The sequence below is a fragment of the Eucyclogobius newberryi genome, unplaced genomic scaffold (assembly GCF_026437365.1).
Source record: "Eucyclogobius newberryi isolate DKJ021-1_F unplaced genomic scaffold, fEucNew1.0.hap1 SCAF_3, whole genome shotgun sequence".
Classification (NCBI taxonomy): domain Eukaryota; kingdom Metazoa; phylum Chordata; class Actinopteri; order Gobiiformes; family Gobiidae; genus Eucyclogobius; species Eucyclogobius newberryi.
This window is the reverse complement of record NW_027315945.1, coordinates 8,911,032-8,935,056: the sequence shown is the minus strand read 5'-3', so window position 1 is coordinate 8,935,056 and position 24,025 is coordinate 8,911,032. Positions and strand designations below refer to the sequence as shown.

Sequence of the window (24,025 nt, the reverse complement as noted above, 5' to 3'; positions counted from 1 at the left end):
ATAAGGAAATTGAGTGCTTTTTTTTTTTTAGCAGCACTCGATTGAGATCTTTACAATGGTTACAATACAACAAGCACAAATCAGCCATCTTTGTTTCAAATAAGTCAGTTATTTATGGTCAGATTGTGTCAAAACAAAGCTAAGAATAAAGTGATGCAGATTCAGACAGAGCAGTGCCTCCAGTTATTTCCAGTTGACAGGTCAGAATTCTGTGGTAAAACCGTTGACCTGGTTTATGGTTAATATCTCTGTAATTACAATCCTGGCACAAAGTTCAACCTCTTCTGTGTCAGCATAAATGAAGCCTGTGCGTGGTGCCCTTATGAGCTCCAAAGATGTGACGGACATTTGGACATGTCATTCAAAAAGTGGAAACCTCCAGTCTGAAATAATGACATCATCAAATTCCTGAATAATGAACCGGTAATTCCTGTTTTTGTTTTGGTGGGCCATGGAAAGCAAGTAAAAGTGAACAATCTAAAATGGAAATATCAAATGGAATAAAAAGAGGCACTATACCTGCACATAACAGTGGATAAAGTAAAACTAGGTAAATGAGGCTAAAAATAGTAACTGCGAGCACTGTTATGAGCTGGAGGTTGTTGGATAAGGATGGTCAAGTTGGCTGAATTATTCAAACATACAGCTCATAAAAGGTGTCATAAGCAACAATTCAACTGGATATATCAAAAATGAATTGGCAAATTAAGGAAATTGTGTTATAACTGATTTTGAACATATCTGAACATGTACAAAATTATATGTTTGGAGGGAATTTTGTTGGAAAAATGTATCACAATATTTTATAACACCATGTCAGAGTGCACAATATTTACAGGGAAAAACTGGTTGTTGGAGAAGCTGTTGCTGTCAAGTGGTTCATCACTATCATGTGTTTTGGGAATATTCTTTTAAACCCTGGACTGAGATGAATGAGGCACTGCGGATTGTCTTCGACTATATTCCATTTGACTTTAAAACAATGTACCTTGGATGTAGAGCTCCATTGATATAGAGATGATTGATGGCTGTCTGTGAACTGTACTTTTAGCTGCAATAACTAAAAAAAACCTGACGACAGGGACTGAGCTGACAGAAGTGACATTTGACATTTACAAAATAGACAAATTGATTTTTACATTGAACTTAAATATGGGCAAATCCACCAGACACTGGGACAGATGGGATGGATACAACCGTGGATGTACATACCGTTTGAGTTTCTTTGGAACTTTCTCGCTCATTTTTTCTTATTTTGTGGTCTATCTTACAAAAATATACATATAAAAAAAGGAATTAATATTGGTCATAACCCGGCTCCAGGCCATGGAACTAACCTCTTTTATGGATCTCAACAAGGCATGAACGTCAGCAGAGGTCAGGGGTGAGTGTGCGTGTTTGATCAAGATATATATGTATGTACAATGTGTATGTTGATTAAAGATAGTAATGACGAAGAATGTGGGACGTGCAGGTGACAGGAACAGGATGAGTGTGCGCCAGTGAGTCGCATGTTTGAGCTTTTAAAGGCACAACACGCCACAAAACCGCATCCAGCTCCACCCGCCCACAAAACACCACACTGCGACAACATGGGGTCGTGACAGTGGAAAATAGCAACATGAAAAACTATTCCAGGTTTTTTTAATGAGATAACGAAAAAGGTTTAAAAAGGTGAATTTATTGTTCTGCAAACTGAGGCTCGGGTGCTCTGAAAACCCTTGTTTTCACCTACCCCCTATCCCTTCCCACTGCTTCCTACTTTACTGTACTGTGGGTGGTACGTTTAGGTTTCAAACATGCCATTTAGACATTCTTCAAAGATAAAAACAGGACATCAATGAACCGGTTTCTACGACAAAGCTGTTTCAGATCAATATTGCAGTTTACAATTAACAGAATGCAAAATTATGGTAATTACGTTATAATATTAAAGCTGGTGTACCTATTTTTCCAAACAGCAAAACCAGAAGTAATTGTTTAAATCTGTCGGACTAGTTCATAGCTCTCACAAACCTTTGGCACATTCTTAATATCCACAAAAGCATTTATTTTTAGTTTGGACTTGGTAAAACTCTTACGAAAAGCCCCAAGCACGACTAATCAGAGCACTGTTTCAGCTCTTGTTTCGGGGTTGATGGGACATAAATAATAGTTTATTAATAGAAGCAGGACGCGTGCAGTGGTCTCATTTATGTCACAAAGTGTTGCGTTTACAAAAACACAATATATCTACACACAAGTCCAGCTTTAAGAACATGAAAAACATTGGCCTATAATATGGCTCCTTTAATGCTCTGTCCTGACAGTTACTATTAGGCCCGCAATTCCTCTTAGTAGAGGATTTCACAAACGATTTTAATCTCCTTGAGTCTCTTTTATGGACCACTACTTATTACTTCTACTTGAGAATTTTGAAGTAACATTTCTCTTTAGGTCAATAGGATATTTATCTCTGATTTCAAATAATGAAAGTCAAACAAAGGGCTCATGGACAAATACTGGACTACAAAACATGAAGTCCTGTTGTCATGACGATGCATTCTTGAATCCTAGTTCTGGGGAACCTCTTCTATTATACGTAACATACTTTAGCCTCGTGCACGCGCCTGGCTCAGATACTACGAAGCCCATAGTCTACGACCACACCTCGGTCTCATCTCAGCCTCGCGTTACAGTTATGTAGCATATACCTGGCTGTCGGATCGCTATAGCAACAGGTTGCCAGGAGCGACGGGGCTCCACATCTCGTGCGTGCGCGCGTGTCTGCGGGGATGAGCCACCGAGCGCAAGAAGAGAAGAGCCGGATCCCCATCACCGGAGCAGCAGCGCCAGCGAGGAGCACTTGCTGAGCTGCGACCGCACCACAACCGGGCACTGACACCGACACATCCCGCTGTATCCACCCCGACACCGATTGAGCATTCACCAGCCAGAGCGATGGAGACCGAGCGCTGATTGACGGGAGATCGAACCCGGGAGGAGAGTCGCTCGGAACAACAGGTTAGTGTTTACAGCCGTATGCGCACTACAGAGGTGTCAGAGGTCCGAGGCTGAACCGAGGCTGAACCGAGGCTGAACCGGGGATGAACCAGGACCAAACCAGGACCAAACCAGGACCAAACCAGGACCAAACCCGGACCAAACCAGGACCAAACCAGGACCAAACCAGGACCAAACCAGGACCAAACCCGGACCAAACCAGGACCAAACCAGGACCAAACCAGGACCAAGCCAGGACCAAACCCGGACCAAACCAGGACCAAGCCAGGACTAAACCAGGTCAAAACCCGGACCAAACCCGGACCAAACCAGGACCAAACCCGGACCAAACCAGGACCAAACCAGGACCAAACCAGGACCAAGCCAGGACCAAACCCGGACCAAACCAGGACCAAACCAGGACCAAGCCAGGACCAAACCAGGACCAAGCCAGGACCAAACCAGGTCAAAACCAGGACCAAGCCAGGACCAAACCAGGACCAAGCCAGGACCAAACCAGGACCAAACCCGGACCAAACCAGGACCAAACCAGGACCAAACCAGGACCAAGCCAGGACCAAACCAGGACCAAACCAGGACCAAGCCAGGACCAAACCAGGACCAAGCCAGGACCAAACCAGGTCAAAACCCGGACCAAACCCGGACTAAACCAGGACCAAACCAGGTCAAAACCCGGACCAAACCCGGACTAAACCAGGACCAAACCCGGACCAGACCCGGACCAAACCAGGTCAAAACCCGGACCAAACCAGGACCAAATCAGGACCAAACCCGGACCAAACCAGGACCAAACCAGGACCAAACCAGGACCAAACCCGGACCAAACCAGGACCAAACCAGGACCAAACCAGGACCAAGCCAGGACCAAACCAGGACCAAACCAGGACCAAACCCGGACCAAACCAGGACCAAACCAGGACCAAACCCGGACCAAACCAGGACCAAACCAGGACCAAACCAGGACCAAGCCAGGACCAAACCCGGACCAAACCAGGACCAAACCAGGACCAAGCCAGGACCAAACCAGGACCAAACCAGGACCAAACCCGGACCAAACCAGGACCAAACCAGGACCAAACCCGGACCAAACCCGGACCAAACCAGGACCAAACCAGGACCAAACCAGGACCAAGCCAGGACCAAACCAGGACCAAGCCAGGACTAAACCAGGTCAAAACCCGGACCAAACCCGGACCAAACCAGGACCAAACCCGGACCAAACCAGGACCAAACCAGGACCAAACCAGGACCAAGCCAGGACCAAACCCGGACCAAACCAGGACCAAACCAGGACCAAGCCAGGACCAAACCAGGACCAAGCCAGGACCAAACCAGGTCAAAACCAGGACCAAGCCAGGACCAAACCAGGACCAAGCCAGGACCAAACCAGGACCAAACCCGGACCAAACCAGGACCAAACCAGGACCAAACCAGGACCAAGCCAGGACCAAACCAGGACCAAACCAGGACCAAGCCAGGACCAAACCAGGACCAAGCCAGGACCAAACCAGGTCAAAACCCGGACCAAGCCCGGACCAAACCAGGACCAAACCCGGACCAAACCAGGACCAAACCAGGACCAAACCAGGACCAAGCCAGGACCAAACCAGGACCAAGCCAGGACCAAACCCGGACCAAACCCTGACCAAACCCGGACCAAACCAGGACCAAACCCGGACCAGACCCGGACCAAACCAGGTCAAAACCCGGACCAAACCAGGACCAAATCAGGACTAAATCGAGACTGAGCCCAGAAAGAACCAGGGCTAAAAAGTGGAGGGCTTAACCAGGGTAAAACAGGTTGAGCCAGGACTAAGCCAGGACTTAAATATGCTACATGTGAAATATACCAAAACTATAGTATGGTATGGATCAAAACTATACGAAGAGAACTCATATTGGACAGTAGAAACGCTTAAAGGCACCATAAAGCTGTTCTGTGTCTCCGGAGCGTGATGAACGTGAGGTGACAGGTGCGTGGTACGGAGCTATATATATATCTTACCTTACCTTTCATAATTGTAATTATTCGATTTGATGTACAATTTCAGCTCATAGTTGCAAATTCATGTACTCATTTTGAATACCAACACATAATCTATAATTGATTTACCATGAACAACTGAAATAAATGTATACTGTATGTGCCAAAATCTTTGATTTGTGACATGTGTTATGCGTTGTCATTTAGGTGCTATATATATTCATAAGTCATAGTCATCATCGTTCAGAGTAACCTAGTGACCATAAAACGTATCATTATACAACAATTATATGGACATTTCCCCCCTACATTAATGTAAGTATTGCGGCAGGTATATCCATTTATAATATTGACTATAAACTTTTAATTTGAAATATCAATAATTCAAGCCTGTAATTTCGATCAATAGTTGATGATGTGTTCTTTAAGCAAGGCCAGCGCACTTACAGCTCTGCAGATGTCAGATTACATGTTGTCGCTTTATGCACTGACATGTGAAATGAACATGTTTCAGCGTATAATTATGGAGAGGTGTGTTATTTTGGTTTTGTGCTCATATGTGTCTTATGCACGTATATCATATTAGCTGTTCCCAGCTTATTGTGGGTGTGGCTCCATATCATTCAGTTTCATACTTCATCAAATGAAATCCATAATTACATTTTTGTTCTTGAATTTAGTTGCAACTAGTATCTCATTTATTCTAAGCAGTGTTCATTTTGTCAACAAAATTCAAATCATAGAAAAGGACATTGAGCTTTTAACCATGTTCTAACATTGTAAACATACCTGGAGTGAGTCGTCTGCTTCATCAATCCTGTTTGTCGAGCTCGTCTGCGCTGCTCTTTCCTGAGCCTCACAAAAACATTCAAATGTCCCAGATTTGTGATGTCAAAGGTTGATCTTCTGTGTTAAGTCCATAAATCATCACCAGACTCGTTCTGAGCATTTCTTATGCTTGCTTATATTAGCATGTTGATGGAAAGATGATGTTTGTTTATTTCCCCATTATTTTAATGTTTTGGAAATTTGAATCACAAAATTGATTTTAAAAACAAGAAATCAGTTCTCTGATTTCCAATTTAAAACGTTCCCTTCATAGCAAAGGGATTGGAGATGAAGGGAAAGTTACTCAGTATAAATGTGAGTAACAATAGTTGATACTATTTTACATGTACATATTTAGGCTCGACATCAATTGTTTTCATGTGTTGTTTTGTGTTAAAACAGCTTCATTATCAGCTGGTTGGACTGATGCGTCTGTGTAAATGTTCTGTATGACATTTAGAGCCTACTTGAAACCCTTCTATAATTTAAAGACTTACATTGTTTAGGGCCATACTTTTTTGATATATACATTACTAATACGGTATACAAAAACAAGTATTTATTGAAAGGTTAAACTAATATTGAGTGTCAAAAAGTGTGGTGTCGTTCATCAATATGGATACCTGCATTTCATTTGTTAGCGTCAAACTGGCTCTGCAACGCTACTAAATCCTATATTTATCACAGGTTAAGGAAAAACATATGTAGTCACTGTATCCTGTAGTCGCAACGTTGCACTTGTCACATTGGATCTCATTATGTACTGCGTAGTGTAAGAGGGTAGAAGCACGCAGGAGAGAATTGTATTAATTTGAAGAATTGGAAATCTAATTGGTTAAGAGGCTGAAGCAGATTGACTGACGGAGACATATGGAAAATAAATTGTGTTTTGCAGTAGCATTCACTTTTTTTCCCTCTAAAACAATTGAGCTGTCTTAATATTGTACCAGCCCAATGAAGGAGGAGAGAGTGCATTTATATTGAATGGCTTAAAACACACATATTATGCAAAATTGACTTTTTTGAGCTTGTATTGTAGCTTCACTCCCACTTGCTTGATGAATCCTGTTAAGTAAGTTATTCTCTCAGAGCCTCATATAATACACCGTTTAAAAATTGTCCCAGAGTTGTGACAACATATATAAAGCTCAGATGTCTCCTGCGCTGTTTTTAAAGGTCCCATAACATGCAAAATCGACTTTTCAGAGCTTTTAACCTTCTTACATTGCTATTTGTGCTTCATATATGTACCCAGGGTGTTTTTTTGATTGATTCCCGCAGTGTTTAGCTATATTACAGACTATCTCCTTTCCTCGAATCTCCAAACTGACGGGGGGTGTTCACAGGACCGCGTCATAATCACAGGCACGCGTCATCATCCCCCCTCACCCCCCTCACCCTCCCCCTCCCCCTCATATCAAACCAAGCCATTTGCATTTCCGGGTTGGTGAGGGGGTCCAAGGTCTGGGTGATATTTCTTAACTATTATGTTAAGGGTGTTGCACAACCCTTATTATTATCAATTATACACTTAGGATAGACTACGAAACGTGAAAAAAGCACGTTATGGCACCTTTAAGTCGATAAATCATTGCAACCTGCCTGCATTAGCATGTTGGGGCAAGCTAGGTTTGTTAAACTCACCTTTGTAATTCCGTTTTCCGTTTCAATAGATGCATTAATTTAAGTTTTAAAACATGAGATGCCAAAAAAGAAGTACTCGAGAGCATGTTTAAAGGAATATATGTGTTCTTTTAAAGGTGATAGGTTGAGAGAAACAAGTAGTCAGACTAACACAACAGTGACAATGTGTACGTGTGCACCGATCAAATATAGTGTGTTTACAGTCTGATCATCCAAAACACTCTCTTTCAGTTTTGTCTTTCTCACAGTTGTTTCCCCATTTTTACTACAACATTACTCGTCAAAACCCACAGGTGTAAACAAGCAGAATTAAATCAGATTACTCGCATCAGATGGAATTCTGACAACTCCAGAATTTAGAGCACACATTAGATTTTGGTGTGCATGTAACCATAGCCACTGTCTTATTCTTAGTGCAGAAAGTGGATTTAAATGAATGTCCTGACAGATGATTAGGTGAGAGCCAACAGTGGCAATGCGTGATTGGAATTTGTTTCATCCTGGATTTCCTACTTCTGAAAACACTCTTAATAGAACACATTTTGGATACTCCAGTCCTTCAAATATTTTGGATGTGTATGCAAATGTATGTATTCTACTGTCTGTGCTGCTGTTGGCTTGGCTCAGTCGGTGTTCAGACTTGGCGATGCTGATGTCCTTGCTCTGTGACTTTGCTCTGCATCCACTTTAAGCTTTTTCCATCCATGCTTAATCCAAACGACAAAAATATAACTAAAAAAATAATGCAGCCCAGCTTTGTGCCTCTCTCCATCTCATCCACGAAGATGATGAGATGTAACTTCCTGCTAGTAGAAATACAGTGCTCTTTAAAAATAAGTCCTTTCAATCTTTGCCACAAAATACTCTGAAGTGAATACAAAATTTAAAAAAAGTTATTGTTTTGAGACATAGATACTGAGACCAGTTTTGGGATGTTCAGATCTTATTGTGACCTGTCACCTGATTAGTATTTGATTGACTTGTTTTCTCACTTGACCAAGGTTAGAGCACACTGCTGTAAATAGATGGCAAATTATATCTTAAACCTTCATTTCTGTTCAAAAAGAGTTCATATTTTTTCCACAAAAATGGTCTTGGGTTCATTCCTGCTTAAAACCTGCACCTCACTCTAATCAAATGAGTGGTTTGTGGCTTTAAATAGAAGGTGGACGACAGATTATAAACTTTTTGAAGAATTTGAGTGTCTGGCAAACCTGGCCTTGAGATGAACCAGTTTCTGTCTGAAGGTTTAAAAAAATACAGGAAAGTCATGTCTAAAAATCTGTTGTTTTGCAAACAGTCCAGACATAAGACATTGGTTCTTTTCCCCTTTTTGCCACGCTCATTAGGGTTTCCATAGAGTGAAAAGGCACTCTACACAGGTTTTTCTTCCTTATTCTTTCCCTTTTCCACTCTGGATCACCTCTGGAGAAACAAGATTATGGAACTTTGATGCAAATATGAGGTGTGACCGGAGCAGATGAGATGTCAGATAAACAGCTGCAAGGTCTGTCTGCTCTCAGAGTATATCAAGATACTGATCAATACAGAAAACTAAGATGGCCGTACTGAAACCGAAACAAATCTCATGAACGACAACATAGGACCTTTCCTATGGGGCAGTGGTTGACTGAACAAACTCTTGGTCGACTAAAGACCGATCAAGTGTCTCTACAATTTACTACTATTTCTACAAATAACTACTTGTAAACTGTGTATTTGTCAGTAAAAAAAGGCTAATTAAATTCACAACCCACTTCCAAATCTCAAGAAAACTCACTAATTGCCTTCTCCCGTCTAGTGTTGTGAATATAATGGGTGACTCTAACCCAGGGGTGTCAAACTCATTTGGGTCGCGGGCCGAACATAACGTAAAACATAAAACTATTAAAAATATAAGAAATAAATAGCTTTCTATAGCCTACGCTGTTTTGAAGCAATTACTGGATCGATAAAAAAAAATTACAAAACGTTTGTTCTCATAAACTGAAATGTATTTAGAAAAACAAGTGTGATTTCATCAATACTGTGCTTCATTTTATGTGCATTACAACTTCAGAGTTGATCTACAGTTCTACACAGAGATAAACATTTGACTTTATAACAAAATAAACTTCTCAAGATCAAAAAAAAATGTTTAAATGTACTAACTAACATTTCCACATCTGTGTAGTTATCTGTACTCCTGAACTGAAACACCACTAAACTTCTGCTCAAAAGTGCTTTAAGTGCACTTCTCCCTCGGCAGCTCACACAGCAGTGCAGCAGAGCCCCGTGGGGGAGGGGCATTGTGGGACGCGTAGTTTTAGCGATAAAAACGGTTAAGGATGTAACTACGGTTCTATGAATCGATTTTAAAAAATATATATATTTATACATATATATATATATTTTATATAAATTTTAAATTCAATTTAATTTATTTTTATAAGGCCCGAAGTCACAACAACAGTCGCCTCTGAGGGCCGAATCAACAATGTCTGTGGTGGCGATGGAGTCAGACAATGTCTGTGGTGGCGAGGGAGTCAGACAATGTCTGTGGTGGCGAGGGACGATGTCCCAGGGTCCTCTGTCCTTAGACTCTCCTTCTCGGCCAGGAAAAACTACAAAAAAACCTCCTTGGGAAAAAGCGTATAAACCTGGAGGAGTTCCAGTGAAGGAGAGATCCGACTCCCACAGACGGACAGACGGACACGAGGATGTAAATGGTAAATGTTCAGTGGGCCAGATTAAAACGTCTGGCGGGCCAGATTTGGCCCGCGGGCCAGAGTTTGACACCTATGCTCGAGTCTAACCCATTATGTTCACCCATTATTCAAAAAATGTGGTCGACCAAGACACCCCTCTTAGAATGATCTAGCTCTAGTATATTAAGGCGCACAATGTGACTTTTCTGTTATAATTATTTCTTAATTATTCTCATTAATCGTGAACTGGTTTAATTTCCAGTCATCAATTTTCCTAACCCTATTTTTTTTAGTAAATATTTCATCCTAATTGCAAACCTCTTAATTGAGTTACTGAGTCTGAATCACTTTGAATAAACTGTTTGCTCATTGTTAATTCGGTCTTTGTTTATGCTTTATGAAGGCTAATTAAGGTGTAGTTATTGTAATGTGGTGCCGGCGTTTCTACACGTCAACCCTGAAACAAACCACTGTCAATGGTGTTACTGGGATACACTCCAGCCAATTATACGGACATTTTAACTTTCCTTTCTCCAGATCCTCTGTCTAGGGAACAATTTAGCTTTGTGTTCTCAAGGTCACTCAGACAGCCGCCTCCTAGTTAGACTGCAACTTTCTACTCCTTTGGTTTATGTCTCATTATTTCCGAGCACAGTACAGCCGATAGCGTCATCATTCTTCTGTGTGTGTTTTGACTCCACAGCCAGCAAGGACTTTGTAATTACACAGATTTTGGGCTTTGATTAACTGCTTTATGTTTTAATCCTTAGTTTCAAATAGTCGGACAGAAGCACCACGCTCTAATGAGGAATCGATGTATGAGAAATGACATGTGGACTTGGCCGTGGTTTGAACCCCTAAGCAGTAGAAAAAAGAGATAGTGTTTTAACATGTTTCATGTTACTTACATTTTGTACATGGTTGGTACAAGTAAATTACATGACATTTTCACAGAAACTTTAAGAACAAATACTCAGATTGAACCAAGAATTGAAGTCTTTAAAGTTTGGCCAGCCCTGTTATTCTCTCATTTATTTGCAATCGGACTGAGCAATATAGATAGTCGGCATCCGAGGGGACGCCCACTAACGGACCATTGTTGGGGACGCAATCCACTGCTCAACAACTGCAAGAGCAAATGCTGTCTTTGGGGTATCTATTGTACAGATGACAAGAAGAAGAATAAAGTGTCCCAATGGCCAAAATGTGTATAAATTCCAAGAATGCTAACGGCAGATGCAGGCTTGTGTTTTAATATCTACAGAACAATCTGTTTACTTTTACTGGGAAAACCCATGTCACTGAGACTCAATTATGACTCGACAAGAATTAGCTGTGTTCGAAATACCCATAATTCACCAGTAGAGTGAAAAAGTTGCTTTTCCTATTGAATCAATTGAGTATTTTCACCCACACAAGGCAACACCCCCTAATATGACGTGTTGCAGACTATTGATGTAAATTATAATTTATTTATTTTTACTAACCAGGCCTATCCCTGTTTAGCTTCTAAGATTTGATGAGATCGGGCATTGACATACTTCAATATCTTTTGGGTTTCTTGTATTTCCAAAAGTAAGATAGCCTTAATTGTCTTGGTTGAGGTTCAGATATCACATGGACGGACAGTAAAATTAGACACGAAAATGCTGAAGGATAGAAAGTTGAATGATACATAAATTTTATTGTCTCTATTTGCAGATTTGCAAACTCATTTTATGTTATTTTTAATCATTAACATTATTCCAATTTGGCATATTTGTATTATATATGCTTATTATATATATATATATATATATATATATATATATATATATATATATATATATATATATATATATATATATATATAGTAGGTAGAGTAGGTAGAACAATGGAATATTTTCGATTCATTCAGAAATGGTTGCATCCAGTTCATGCCACTTTGAGGGAAACATAATAAGAAGTAGATTTTTTTTTTCATAATAATATCAATGTATTTGATATATGTATAGTGCCTTTTAAACACTTCCCACAGTGGTATGGCACTATTCACAGGCCATAACTCATCTGGTGTCTGCCTCCTGCTTGTCTCCATGGAGATGTTACTGCCTGAGATGTTCCACAGTATGGCATTATCTCAATGGAGACAAGCAGGTACTGCGACCAGGCCAAGTTAATGGTTAGATATGTGGAGCGGTGACCCTGCTCACAGTAAACATGCATGTTTGTCAAGTTATTTTCAGCAATAAAGAAACGTGCAATCGAATAAACGCAAGAGACATAGGTTTAATGCCATACTGTGCCACATTCCAGGGTAAACAGTCACATATCCATGGAGACAAGCAGGTGGCCGACAACAGATTGCATCCTTCTCTTTCACCCCAGGTAACTTTTCCAAAATGTTACGTAAGCACAACAAGCTGTGTAAGAAAAAGTCAGTGTATTATATAAAATATACTTTCTTTGTAGCGGAATTCATCCAATGTTAATTTGCCCTGTACAAACGCTTGTCCTTTCTGTTGTCTGTCTTCAGTATGAATGGTGTGCCAGGCTGGGTAAGGGGAAGCGATAATCAGAGAACATTCCAACAAAATGTGAACAAAAAAGGAACCTGTTTTTCTGCTATGACATTTTAAGGCTAAAGACTTTGCTTTTTGTCGGACGAGGCTGCTTTCTTTTAACATTCATTCATCGTCTACCGTTTGTTCCCGTTAGGGGTTGTGGGTGACTGGATCCTACCCCAGTGACTTTGAGACATTAATATGACAGACTGAACCACATGCTTTTACTGAAAAACAAGCAGATCATTGACCATTGGAAATTATTGAATTCTATTTGATTAAAATTCTATAAATTGCCCAACTCTATGGCAGATTCGCCCAATTGAATCGCTCAAAATATGAGACTGGCCTTTTAAAATGAAAGTCCAATGTTTACAATTATCTTTATGCTTCACTTCTGTTACTTTGCATACTTAGTCAAATCCCTTTTCCTTCCCGAGTTCTTGTTTTGTGTGATGGAGCAGCCTTCTTGTCTCTCGCCTCGTCCTTCCGTTCTGCTTGTGTGAGCGTGAAGAGCCTCCCTAGCCTCCTCTCTCTGTTCCCAGCCCGTGCATGCTAAACAAGGGCCTGCTCCGGCGCCACTCTCCCTGTAGAATCATATACCCCTGACTCCCATATCATTCACCGATCCATCACACAGATTCTCTGACCTTGATAGGAGAAATCACTATGGAGGAATGTTGACTTTTTATCCACCCTCCCATCTGATTTTGATTAGTGTGGTTTTGTTCTTCATGTAGAATTGTTTGCAAATTGTTGCTCAAGTTTGCAAATTGTTGCTTAACTTAGTGAGTCATTACTTAAGTTAGTGTATCGTTGCTCAAGTTTGTATATCATTGGTCAAGTTTGTGACATCAGTGATCTGGTGAATGAAAAAAGTATTCTGGTAAAAGTACTAGAGAAATGCCTTTACTTTAACAATTAATAATTATTACTTAAAATAATGAATAATGATAAATATAATTATTAATTACTTAAACAATTAATAATAATATTTATAATTATTTTCATTAAAATGATAAAGTAGAAAAAATAAGGTATACTTATACTACTTACTAAAAATCCATATCAGACCATCGAATGGGCATTACGTAACATGACGAATTCTGAACAAAAGACATACTGTAAATTGAAAACCCTTCTGTCTTTACCCTCATTATAATTTGGGAAACTCATACTTGTGTCTTGTCCTCTCGTTCTCCTATGAATGGCTCCAAACTGCTCATAAATCAGTCTGGCCTTTTTTTGGATTATGTAAGGCACTTAGGAGGACGGACACATCCACACTAGAGTTTGAGTAATGCTGGAGGTTCAAGGCTCAAACACTGCTCAGTTGAATGAATATCTTGTAGAAGTTAAATGTTTACAACTGAACTGCATCGAAAGAGTAAAAAGAGTCCCTGAAATCAAATTGGTGCAGAGGATTATGCAATGTAGCGGTACAGGTTGATACTAGAAAGTCAATGGGCACTGTCTGCTCACTTTACTTTGGATGTCTTACCTAATTAAGTTCTTTGAGGCCAGGCGAGTGTTTACCATCTGGTCTTGAATTATGTATGTGATGTATGTAAGTCATTAAAATAACCAAAATCTGCATAATTTTTTAACATTTTAAAGGTGCAGTATGTAACTTTTTGAGGTGGGGTTTTGCTTGGATATGTTATGGCTTTGAATGTTCCAAAATGTATTTAATATGCTCGTCCTATCAACCACTTCGACGATAATTAGCGTGTAAAACTGTCAAATGAACTAAAGGCTAACTCACTTTGAATTTAAATTTCTGACATTGTGCTTCTGGTAAGAATGTCGTGACTAAACATCCTAAAAGAAACATGTTTTATACCTAAACATGTGGATTGGCTTCACCATTCATTTTGTGTGTGGTGGAACGTTCAATTTGACATAACTCTGGTAAGCATCAGCCAAGTGATGGCGCTGTAGAACCAGTTTGTTTCCCATTCTATAGCATAAAGGAAATCACAATTGAAAGTAACATTGGCCACTGCCCTCCATCTGACATTCTGACATGATCAAATTGTAGAAAATGAACTCTTTGCGTTTTTACCTCATCGACAGGTCACTGGTGAAAGAACAGTTCAACAGAATTTGCACAAAGAAAAACTGCATTTAAATGTTTGACACAACCCAAGAGAACACTTTGAAGTATCTCACCGATCTATCTCACCGAGTCTCAGAACAAAGACACAAAATAATGACAAATTTAGACAGTGGGAAAACAAAACACCAAGTATGACTAACATGAGCTGAGAAGTTGTGGAGTGGGAGTGCCAATTGTGTCAGCATTCTAAGGACAGTATAAAACAACTATAGGAATGGAATCAATCAAATGGTACAAAAAATTTGAGAAATAAAACAAAACCATGCCAAATCGTGCAAAACTAAGAATTCTGTCAATATAGTATTGTAAATAGTTAAATGTGTGAAATGTTTTATCTATATGTTTATCTGCTCCCGTGCTGCTTTCTTTTGAGCAAGTCGTCAGTGAAAAATGGACTGCTTCTCAATAGGCTTAACTGATAAATTGGTGTAATCCCTCCATCGCCCAGACATTGGACATTGTAGCCACTACACAAAAGGCTGTATCAACACAAGAAACACCGTAACACAGAAAATCAAGAGCTCCGTGCATCTTCATCTTAAAGTCACAAACAGCCCTTTTGAAGACAGTGAGGTGAAGATTCTAATCAACACTCTTTCTTGCGCGATGGACATATATATATATATTTAGTCTATTGTGTTGCTGTAGAATTAACATCAGTTTTATTTAGGCGGTAGACCCTTTGTTGATCTGAAGTTCTATCGTTTGTCACTCACTGGCGCGGCGGACGGAGCGGCGCGCGGCGGACGGAGCGGCGCGCGGCGGACGGAGCGGCGCGCGGCGGACGGAGCGGCGCGCGGCGGAGCTGACAGCTGTTCAGCCCCGTGCAGGGGCGCTGAACCCGGGGCATGCAGCCTCACGCACCGCATCAATTGATGCAAGTGGATTCAATGAAATAACAAAACATATTTAGGAACAGATAGAAAAACAACTAGATTTTTGCCTGCTGTGTTTCTCGACTTATAGACTTTGGATGCCCGTTTTAGTCAAGTTCAGTGCCCGGGCTGCCCTCTCCCTGCTCTGTTCTCTGCGGCACGCTGTGGGCAGCTGCTCACGCTAAAATGAGCGTCCATTACTGTCAACTTCAGCAAACAAACCGTCCTCTATCAGCTTCCTGTCAAAAAGCAGCACACTTCCTGAATAATGATCGGGTTTGTCCAAATAACAAGAACCTTCTACAAAATATGAAAGATTGAATATTTACCCCAAATGAAAAATATGCTTGTTTAGATAAACAAGCCCACTGCATAAACAGTTTGTGGAAAAAATACTACATTCATAAGAATCTTTGTAACAGTTCACATCAATAAAAAAGCCATTTGAATTTAGAACAAATTTAGTTTCCATAAAAACATCTTTCAAGAGTTTGAAACTTATTCTCTAATTCATCTACCATAATTTATAGAAGAATCTGTTATAATCTGAAAACATTTAAAACTTAACCACTGCAGATCTTTTGAAGGACAGAGTAAGTAGCAATGTATGGGGTTTTGATACCTTAATCAGAAAAAAAGGTTTGTAAGACGTTGGTATCAGCAAGTCAGCAGTTGGTTGAGAAGGCTCTCGTTCACCCAATAATGTCAAAAGACGATCTGTGCATGCTTAAAAAATAGAATAAAATAGATAAAGGACACACAGTGTACAATGTTTACTTTTTTGAGCTTACACAAGTAACATACTTGGATAAAAAACTACGATTTTACAGTTAAATTTGTATCCATAGGTTTCAGAGTGATGAAAACCGCAATTGGAATTAACAATTAACAATAAAAAAATAAATATCATCATTTGAATAGGCAAAATTCCTCAAGATCACACAAACAAGAAGCTGAAATCATGATAATGACAACATTTGTGGGTTTGAACTGCAAATAAACCAGCACAAAGAAAAACAGAGTCAAGAAATGTATTCAAGTTGGTTAATTATTATTGCAAATCTAAACATAGACTTGCTTTGCTAACTTTGAATTAGTGGCAAACTAAGGCTGCATCTTATAGAGAATTCACCATTTCTAACAAGTTAAATAACAAAAGGTTTAGTCAGACTGGCTGGAGAGTATTGGAACCTGGCATCAGACTGGCGTGACACAAATTAGGTAACTAATCCAAAATAGGGAGCGACACAAGCATTCTGTTGATGTCCAAGTTATTCCCTTTAAAATAGGGCTGTAGAAATAGGTATGTCCGTAAGTCAAAAATTAACCTAAGCAAACAAACAAACAAACAAACAAATATAAATATAAGAAATAAATATAAAAATCCATGTTGCCCCTTCATTACCTTTGATGAAAAATGATTCTCTTAATCTCCAAACCGTGATCACTCCTGTGCATTGTGTGTCCCAACTGTTCGGCGCTGAAGTGACATCTGTGAAAACGTAGCTCGCAGCTCAAACAACTCTAATCGCTGTAATGAAATGGCACAGCAGGGTGCAGATTGTGTGAGTTTGCAAACTCTCTAAACAACCTCATATTTCCAGGGAGACTTTTGTCATCTTCCTCAGAGCATTGGAGATTGACGGGCCGTATCTATATAAGCTGTAGATCACACAGAAAAAACAGGCAAATGAAGTGTCTTCTTCACCGGAAGTTTCTTCACCATTATTGGTTCTTGAGAATAGAGACATAATCACTCAACTAGAAGAGCAAATCGGGACTTTATTGTACCAAACACAGACATGAAGACATGGAGCAGAAGAAAGTGGTCCTATAGCCCAATTTGTATAAATATCCCATAATGCAGTAGCTAACAGTAGCTAACCTGGCTCACAACAGCTTGATATGTGTATGTATCATTCAGGCTCTTGGCAAAAGCAGTTGCCCTAACTACAATGCTGCGCTGTGATTGGTCAGCCACTCAGCTACTTGACTTAAACTGAACAGCGCGAGCCCAACCAGATGAAACTCAAGAGTTTGTGAAACAAATATCGCAAAAATACATTTGGCTGGCAAGGTTAAACGGTAGCTCTGGGCTAAATACTACTGCAATGCTTGTGCGGCTTGCTTTTACCCTGTGTTTGTCTCCCACAGGTCTTTAACCCCATTCCTAGTGCTGCCCCCCCACAGCTGGAGCGCTGGAGCCCAGACGCTCGAGTATGGATGTGCCGCGGATGGCTGAGGGCCTGTTCAGCAGCACGCTCTCGGGGGCATCAGGGGGACACCATGTGCCCTCTTACCTGACCCTGGAGCAGAAGGCGGCCTTTGTCTTCGTGCTGCTGCTCTTCATCTTCCTGGCCCTCCTCATCGTCAGGTGTTTCCGCATTCTGCTGGACCCCTACCGCAGCATGCCCTCCTCCAACTGGACAGACCACACAGAGAAGGACACCTTCGACTACCGCATAGTGTGAGGAGGGCAGTGCCAGTATTAGCACTGGCTCAACATTATGCCAGGCCATTCACCAGGAAAAATCACAATCAAATCAATCTGAAATGGACAATTATCCAGCTTCTCCCTGCCAATCTGAACTCCTGAGAGCCTTGTTTCCGCCACGAGCCCTTTTGTACTCTGCGCTGGGGCTCTGCTTGCATCACTACATTAGAAACCGTGAATGGATCTCTCGCCAAGATCTGCTGAACTTCAGTCAAACGAGCATTTTCACATTGCTTTTACATTTCAATACTAATATTTCTCTGGCACACAGTCAATTAAGCAATGTCAGGGCCCCTATTTATAGATTTTAATGACTTGTCTTGTCATTTAAGTGTGGGAGCTGAGGACTGAAGTAGCTTTGTCATGTCAATTCCTGCTACAAGCTCAATTAGCCAAATTGCAATGTAAACAAAAAAAATATTATTTTGCAGCCTAATATTACTTATACAATTACAGTTTGGACTCTTCTGAATGACAATCAAAACACAACACTGCCAGTTGGTAATTCAATAAATTTCCCCTACTGACAGATAGAGGACAACAACACATCATACACTTTGACCAAAACCAACCCGACCCGTGCATGTGGTGGAAACAAGGCTGGACAGAACTATGCCATACTGATGTGACCCGTGTGCGTGCGTCATATCAAGTGTGCTGTGGACTACCTCATTCTCCATCTCATGTCTCTATCGTCACAGGGTCCAACGCTCCAAGACTCTTGGATAAACACACTGTTTACATGTTCTTTTTGCACCTTGGTTTTGTAAGGATATTGTAGACAATCAGTGTTAGAGTATAATATTTGAATATTTGCTAAAAAAGAAAAGAAACAAGTGTTATTATTACATGCACCTGCAGGGGTCAAAATTCTGATTATGACACATGTGGGAAAAAATCCAATGCCTTATGTCTTTGTCAACTATGTAGCCATCTTTCAGATTCATATGTACAGTTGACTATCAGTAATTGTGTGTTAGATTCACAGAGATGGAATTGGAATGGAACCCTTTAATGATTTGGAATTGGAAAATGTTTGACAAAAAGCCTTTTCTAGCCTTTCTGAAACTGCTGTCCCATCACTGTTTATGTTGTAGCTAAATCAATCCATTATATTCAAAGAGTAATAGCACATAAACCTGTAAAAATAGCTCTACCAAGCACTTGATCTTAGATATAATATAGGCAAGTTTGCACAGGGCTCTTCAATACATTTGTTTTAATATTACTTTAAAGAACTGCCCTTTTTTGACAATGGCGTTACCATGGAGACAGACAAACGTGTGCAGACTAAAAATGGGAAGGGTGGGAGCGAGGGTATTTTATTTGAGGTAGATGAAATAAGCAGCATAGTCAAATTTTTGGAACCAAACAGTTGTTAACTGCGAACTGTTTCTCCCTGTGGGTTTCCTCCAGTTTTCCCCATCAACCCAAGACATGCAAAGATAAACCCCTCAGTTACAATAGTCCTGACCAAGCCTAGCCCAAAGATCTAGAGATGGGCCTAAGGGCGCTGCACTGTGGGGCCCACCTGTCAGGATAGGTTGCCCCAGTGGCATCGAAGAATCAGTTCACTTTCCCAACGGGGACAATAAGAGATTGGCTGTAGAAGCAGTGCGAGGAGGGCTCACCAAGATTCCAAAATATCATCCTCCAGATCAGAAATCTTTCATTGCAGAAGGCCGAAATCGTGCAGTGGACTTGTGGCTTAATAAATTACTATAGCAGTAAAAAGGGGAAATCCATGATTAATCGAAATCAAATCAAAATGTCCATTTAAGCAACTTCAATTTCTCATCATTGTATTTACGTATTTGTATACACTGTATACATAGTTAAATGTGTTTTTACAGAGCCCTTAAAAATAAAATGGTTTAACTCAACCTGATTTCAAAACTAAAAACGAATCTTAGTTGAAACATTTGTCAGAAAATAGATTTATTCTGATCTTGTCCTTTTGATCTCTTTTCATATTAAAAACACAACCCTTTGCACCATTTGCCAGACTGTTCTCGTGGTGGGACAGCAGTCACCCTGGCCATAAAAAGGCCTTGACAGGGATAGAGTTGTGAGTTGAATTCCTTGTTGTACATCTTCTTGTCTTCGAGCGATAAGGCACTCTTGAGTGTACACTGTCCTAGATGTCAACGACCAAAAGAGGAGACTGTGCTGTACCGTGTGCCTCGTGTATGTCCGTGGAAAAGGACACAAATGAGATCAAATTCTGTCTTGAATGTTTCTTGTTTTATTGTGTGCTGCCCATTTTCTGAACAGGACTAAGCATGGGACAGCAGTGGTATTATTTGTTGAGAGCAAATACTAGAAAGTCCCAACATGGAGTTTTGGTTGGACTTGTTTTTCTTTCTTATGGTAGGGTTGAATACATGTTTTAGAGCTAATTTCACATTAGTTGGGTGACCAGATTTCTAGACGCCAAATCAGGGGAAAATTTGAAATGAAATCAGGGTGAAATTAGACTCTTCTACCCTTTGTCATGCAATAAAGTATTTTTGATACATTTGGGGCAAAACAAAGTAGACCTTATCTTCCCTCACTATCCACTCACTCCAACATTAGCGCTACAGTTTAAGAAAAAATAACTCTCCTCGAGCCATGTTAAACTTTGGATTGCCATGGAAGAAAAAAAACGTCATTGTCATTCCTGTTTAATCTATGTCTTGGGTCTATTTTTACCCAAGATTCTTCTGCCTGTACAACCTCCCATGCCTGGTTCTGTCCTAAACAGCATTTTACTGCCTGCACTGGTGTATTGACAGTTGGTATACCAGGGCCGCAGCATTGATGACCAAGATTATTTTCTTTCTCATCGAAGCCTTTATGAACCGACCGGTGTGGCTCTTCATTTGGGTAACTTTTCAACTGTGCGCCTTATAGTGTAGATTGTTTACAGTATTGTAGGTGGTCGAGACACCCGAACGACTGATGAACTGCCGGTGTCTCTGCACTTTCACAGAGATGTCATATCACCACTGAAAAGAAAAAGAAAAGAAAAAAAGATCTGGGTCCGGATGGTGATGTTTCCGTGACAACATTAGATGTTCTTGTGATCTTTGAGGCCTTTTTCTCCCAGAGAGGTGGAATAAAACAATCGCTGCCGTGACCAATGACAGTAGGGTAAGGCCCATTTGAATGGTAAAAATGTATTTTTTCTTATTAAAAATGTAATTCCTCTGCATTAAGAAACAGAGATAGTTTTGAGGTCCTAAAGATCAAGGCTACGATAAACTTTTAGTGAAATACATTAGTGAATATTAAAGATCTAATCATCAACAACTTGTAACTCCATTCAGCTGTTCACGACACACAGCGTTATGCAGTGTATTTTTAATCCCAGCACAATCGTAAAAGGGGTAGCTTGTAATAGGATGGAAATGTGATGTTAAAATGATAATAACATGGTAATTATAACTTTCATGGTTGATGGGTAAGCTGGTGTACAGGCTGCTAATGACCACAAAAGATGGTCTATATTTTCAAACTAATACTTCTAAAACAAGGCGGTAAAATGCATTTAGCTCTTGTTACTCTGCTATTACCATTCTAATTCAATTATATTACTGGGCTGTAAAGTTAAGTGCAACTGCAAATGTTTTTTTCTTTGCCACGGATTTGTCATCTGCAGCTGTATAACGATCTCCATGGCAACGATAGAATGACAGTTTAGCTTCAAGCTGAAGCAAGCTATCATTTTGTTCTCACCACTTCAAGAAAAAATGTAAATTTCTAACTTCTCACAGAGAACCTATAAATAATATAGCTCGCAGTTTATGTGCAAATGGAGTTTCTCTTAATCCTGTGTTTTTGTAGCCAATCTGGAAGATATTTTGTCAACATTCTTCTCACATTTTTACATTATATGTGGACTTTTGATAAAGCACAAATACATGAGGTCAAACTAAACAGATATTAATAATACATCACCATATTTGTCAAACCTACAGTCAGAACATGTCTGTGTGCCACTGTAGGTCACCATAGCGATGCCCAGAGTTTTATCCCACCTCTCTGTCCTTCTCCTACCGCCGACGTTGCGATGTCGTGCTGCAGTGGTGTGCTCCAGTCTCCCGCATGCTCCTCTCTTTGTGCATAGTCCAATTTGGTGAAAAACAAAAGATGAGTGCTTCATCCCTTGTTGTGGCTGTGGGTCACTTGCTCCAGCAGCTGTTTAACTGTCTGTAAGTGACGATTTTTCTGTTTTCTTTGGAGATTTCCGCCTTGAGACATTCTTTTTTGTAATAAAAATGATGATCACAATGCACTCTGGCGTTATGTTATTTTTCTTCTTTCAGCAGGCTGGAAAGTGTCAAGTATGAACAAAAAAAATAGAGGGAAACTGTTCTCCAGACACGTTTGCCCTTTTCAAAGCGAGACGTGTGCGCCGCAGGCTCGCTACATTCTTTTCACCGGTTTATCAGCGGATGCCAGAGCTAGCTGCAGGTGTCAGGCTTGGTTTTAGCATGGCAGAAAACATATACTGTAATGGTTTCCTAAGCTGCAGGGCACGAACTGTTCATAAAAACAATCCTGCACCCACGTGACTAAATGTGTAGAGGATGCCATTACGTCAGGGAAGAAACTGCGGTAATGAATGGCAACAAGCCTGAAATGTGGCTTTTGGAGTTTATCGTTTAAATAACGATACATCTTAAAAACTAATCTGATTAAACAGTAGTGACCCTTAGCTGAGTGTGATTTTAAACATTTAAATCTGCACTGTCCACCCTCTAAAATCATCAAAGTATCTGCCAAGGTGTTTGTGAGAAATACACTTCATTATAAAACCATGTACGTTTTCTGATCTTGACGAGATAATGTGATAAAATAGTAAAATAATGTTGTACTACTGTGAATCCGTTGTACATGACTGAACTCCCACATGTCATAAAAAACACCCGAAAATCATTGGTTTAACTTTAGTTTGTGATTTTATTGAACAGTTAATAATGTAAACAGCGTTTTTGAAGCATTTGTGATTTTTTCTCTTTAAACTACTCTCTCTCACTTAATCAATAGATTAATAAATATTGTAATCACCAGTAGACGATCTTAGTAAAGATTTTGAATTATAATGAGATGGTCCAATCGATGAATGAAAACCCAAATGAATGCAAAAATACATTTGCATCTTAATAATGTGAGGCTTGACTGACTACAGTCTGTTCAATAGAAGAAGTCCATTTCTCTCGTAAATGTTCTGTCTTTCTTCTGCTCATGATCATTTGTAAATCCTGATGCACAAAAATAATCCACAATCTCTGAAACTCAACAATAGAGTTTGAACATTTCAGCCGGCGCCATGAGTTTCATTGCAAATTCCCCTCCGCCATCACTGCCAGTGTGGAGATTAGTAGTGCATGCTGGGATAGTGTGACAACATGTGCAGGAGCGCTACAGTCGACTAATGATGTCATTAGCACACAGGGCCATTTAAAACGTTTTGCAGGCCTTTGGTAAGAAGCAAGCAGTGTATATATTTATATTCATAGCCTTAATAATGTCATCTGATCAACATTTTAAACTTTCATTTGTTTTAATTTTTTGCTGCTTGGATGGGAAGGACTGAAACAGGTTGGGATTTGTATTATTTATTGTATTGATGTATTATGTTTTATTTTTCTGTGTATATGTTTATTTTACATATTAGCTTTGTGACGTTTTGAGCCCTAACCCTAACCCTTGAGTTGAGTAGCTAGTTTTTAAGTTTTTTTTTCCCAAAAATATATCTACCTTAGAAATTCTGAAATAAAAACCTGGGAATTACTAAATTTATAGTCACATATTTAGCTGCAGTTTAGTTTCCACATAATAAGCTATAATATGTAATTCA

The 24,025-nt window shown here is 40.0% G+C and overlaps 1 protein-coding gene across 1 annotated transcript; it reads left to right on the top strand.

Moving 5' to 3' along the window:
* The first annotated feature begins 2,858 nt into the window (after positions 1-2,858).
* On the top strand, positions 2,859-18,391 carry LOC140374485 (cortexin-3). The gene is made up of 2 exons (XM_072461391.1): positions 2,859-3,009; positions 17,838-18,391. Exon 2 carries the CDS (start codon positions 17,903-17,905, stop codon positions 18,152-18,154), a length of 252 nt encoding a protein of 83 aa, XP_072317492.1. The 5' UTR covers positions 2,859-3,009; positions 17,838-17,902; the 3' UTR covers positions 18,155-18,391.
* The last annotated feature ends 5,634 nt before the right edge of the window (positions 18,392-24,025 follow it).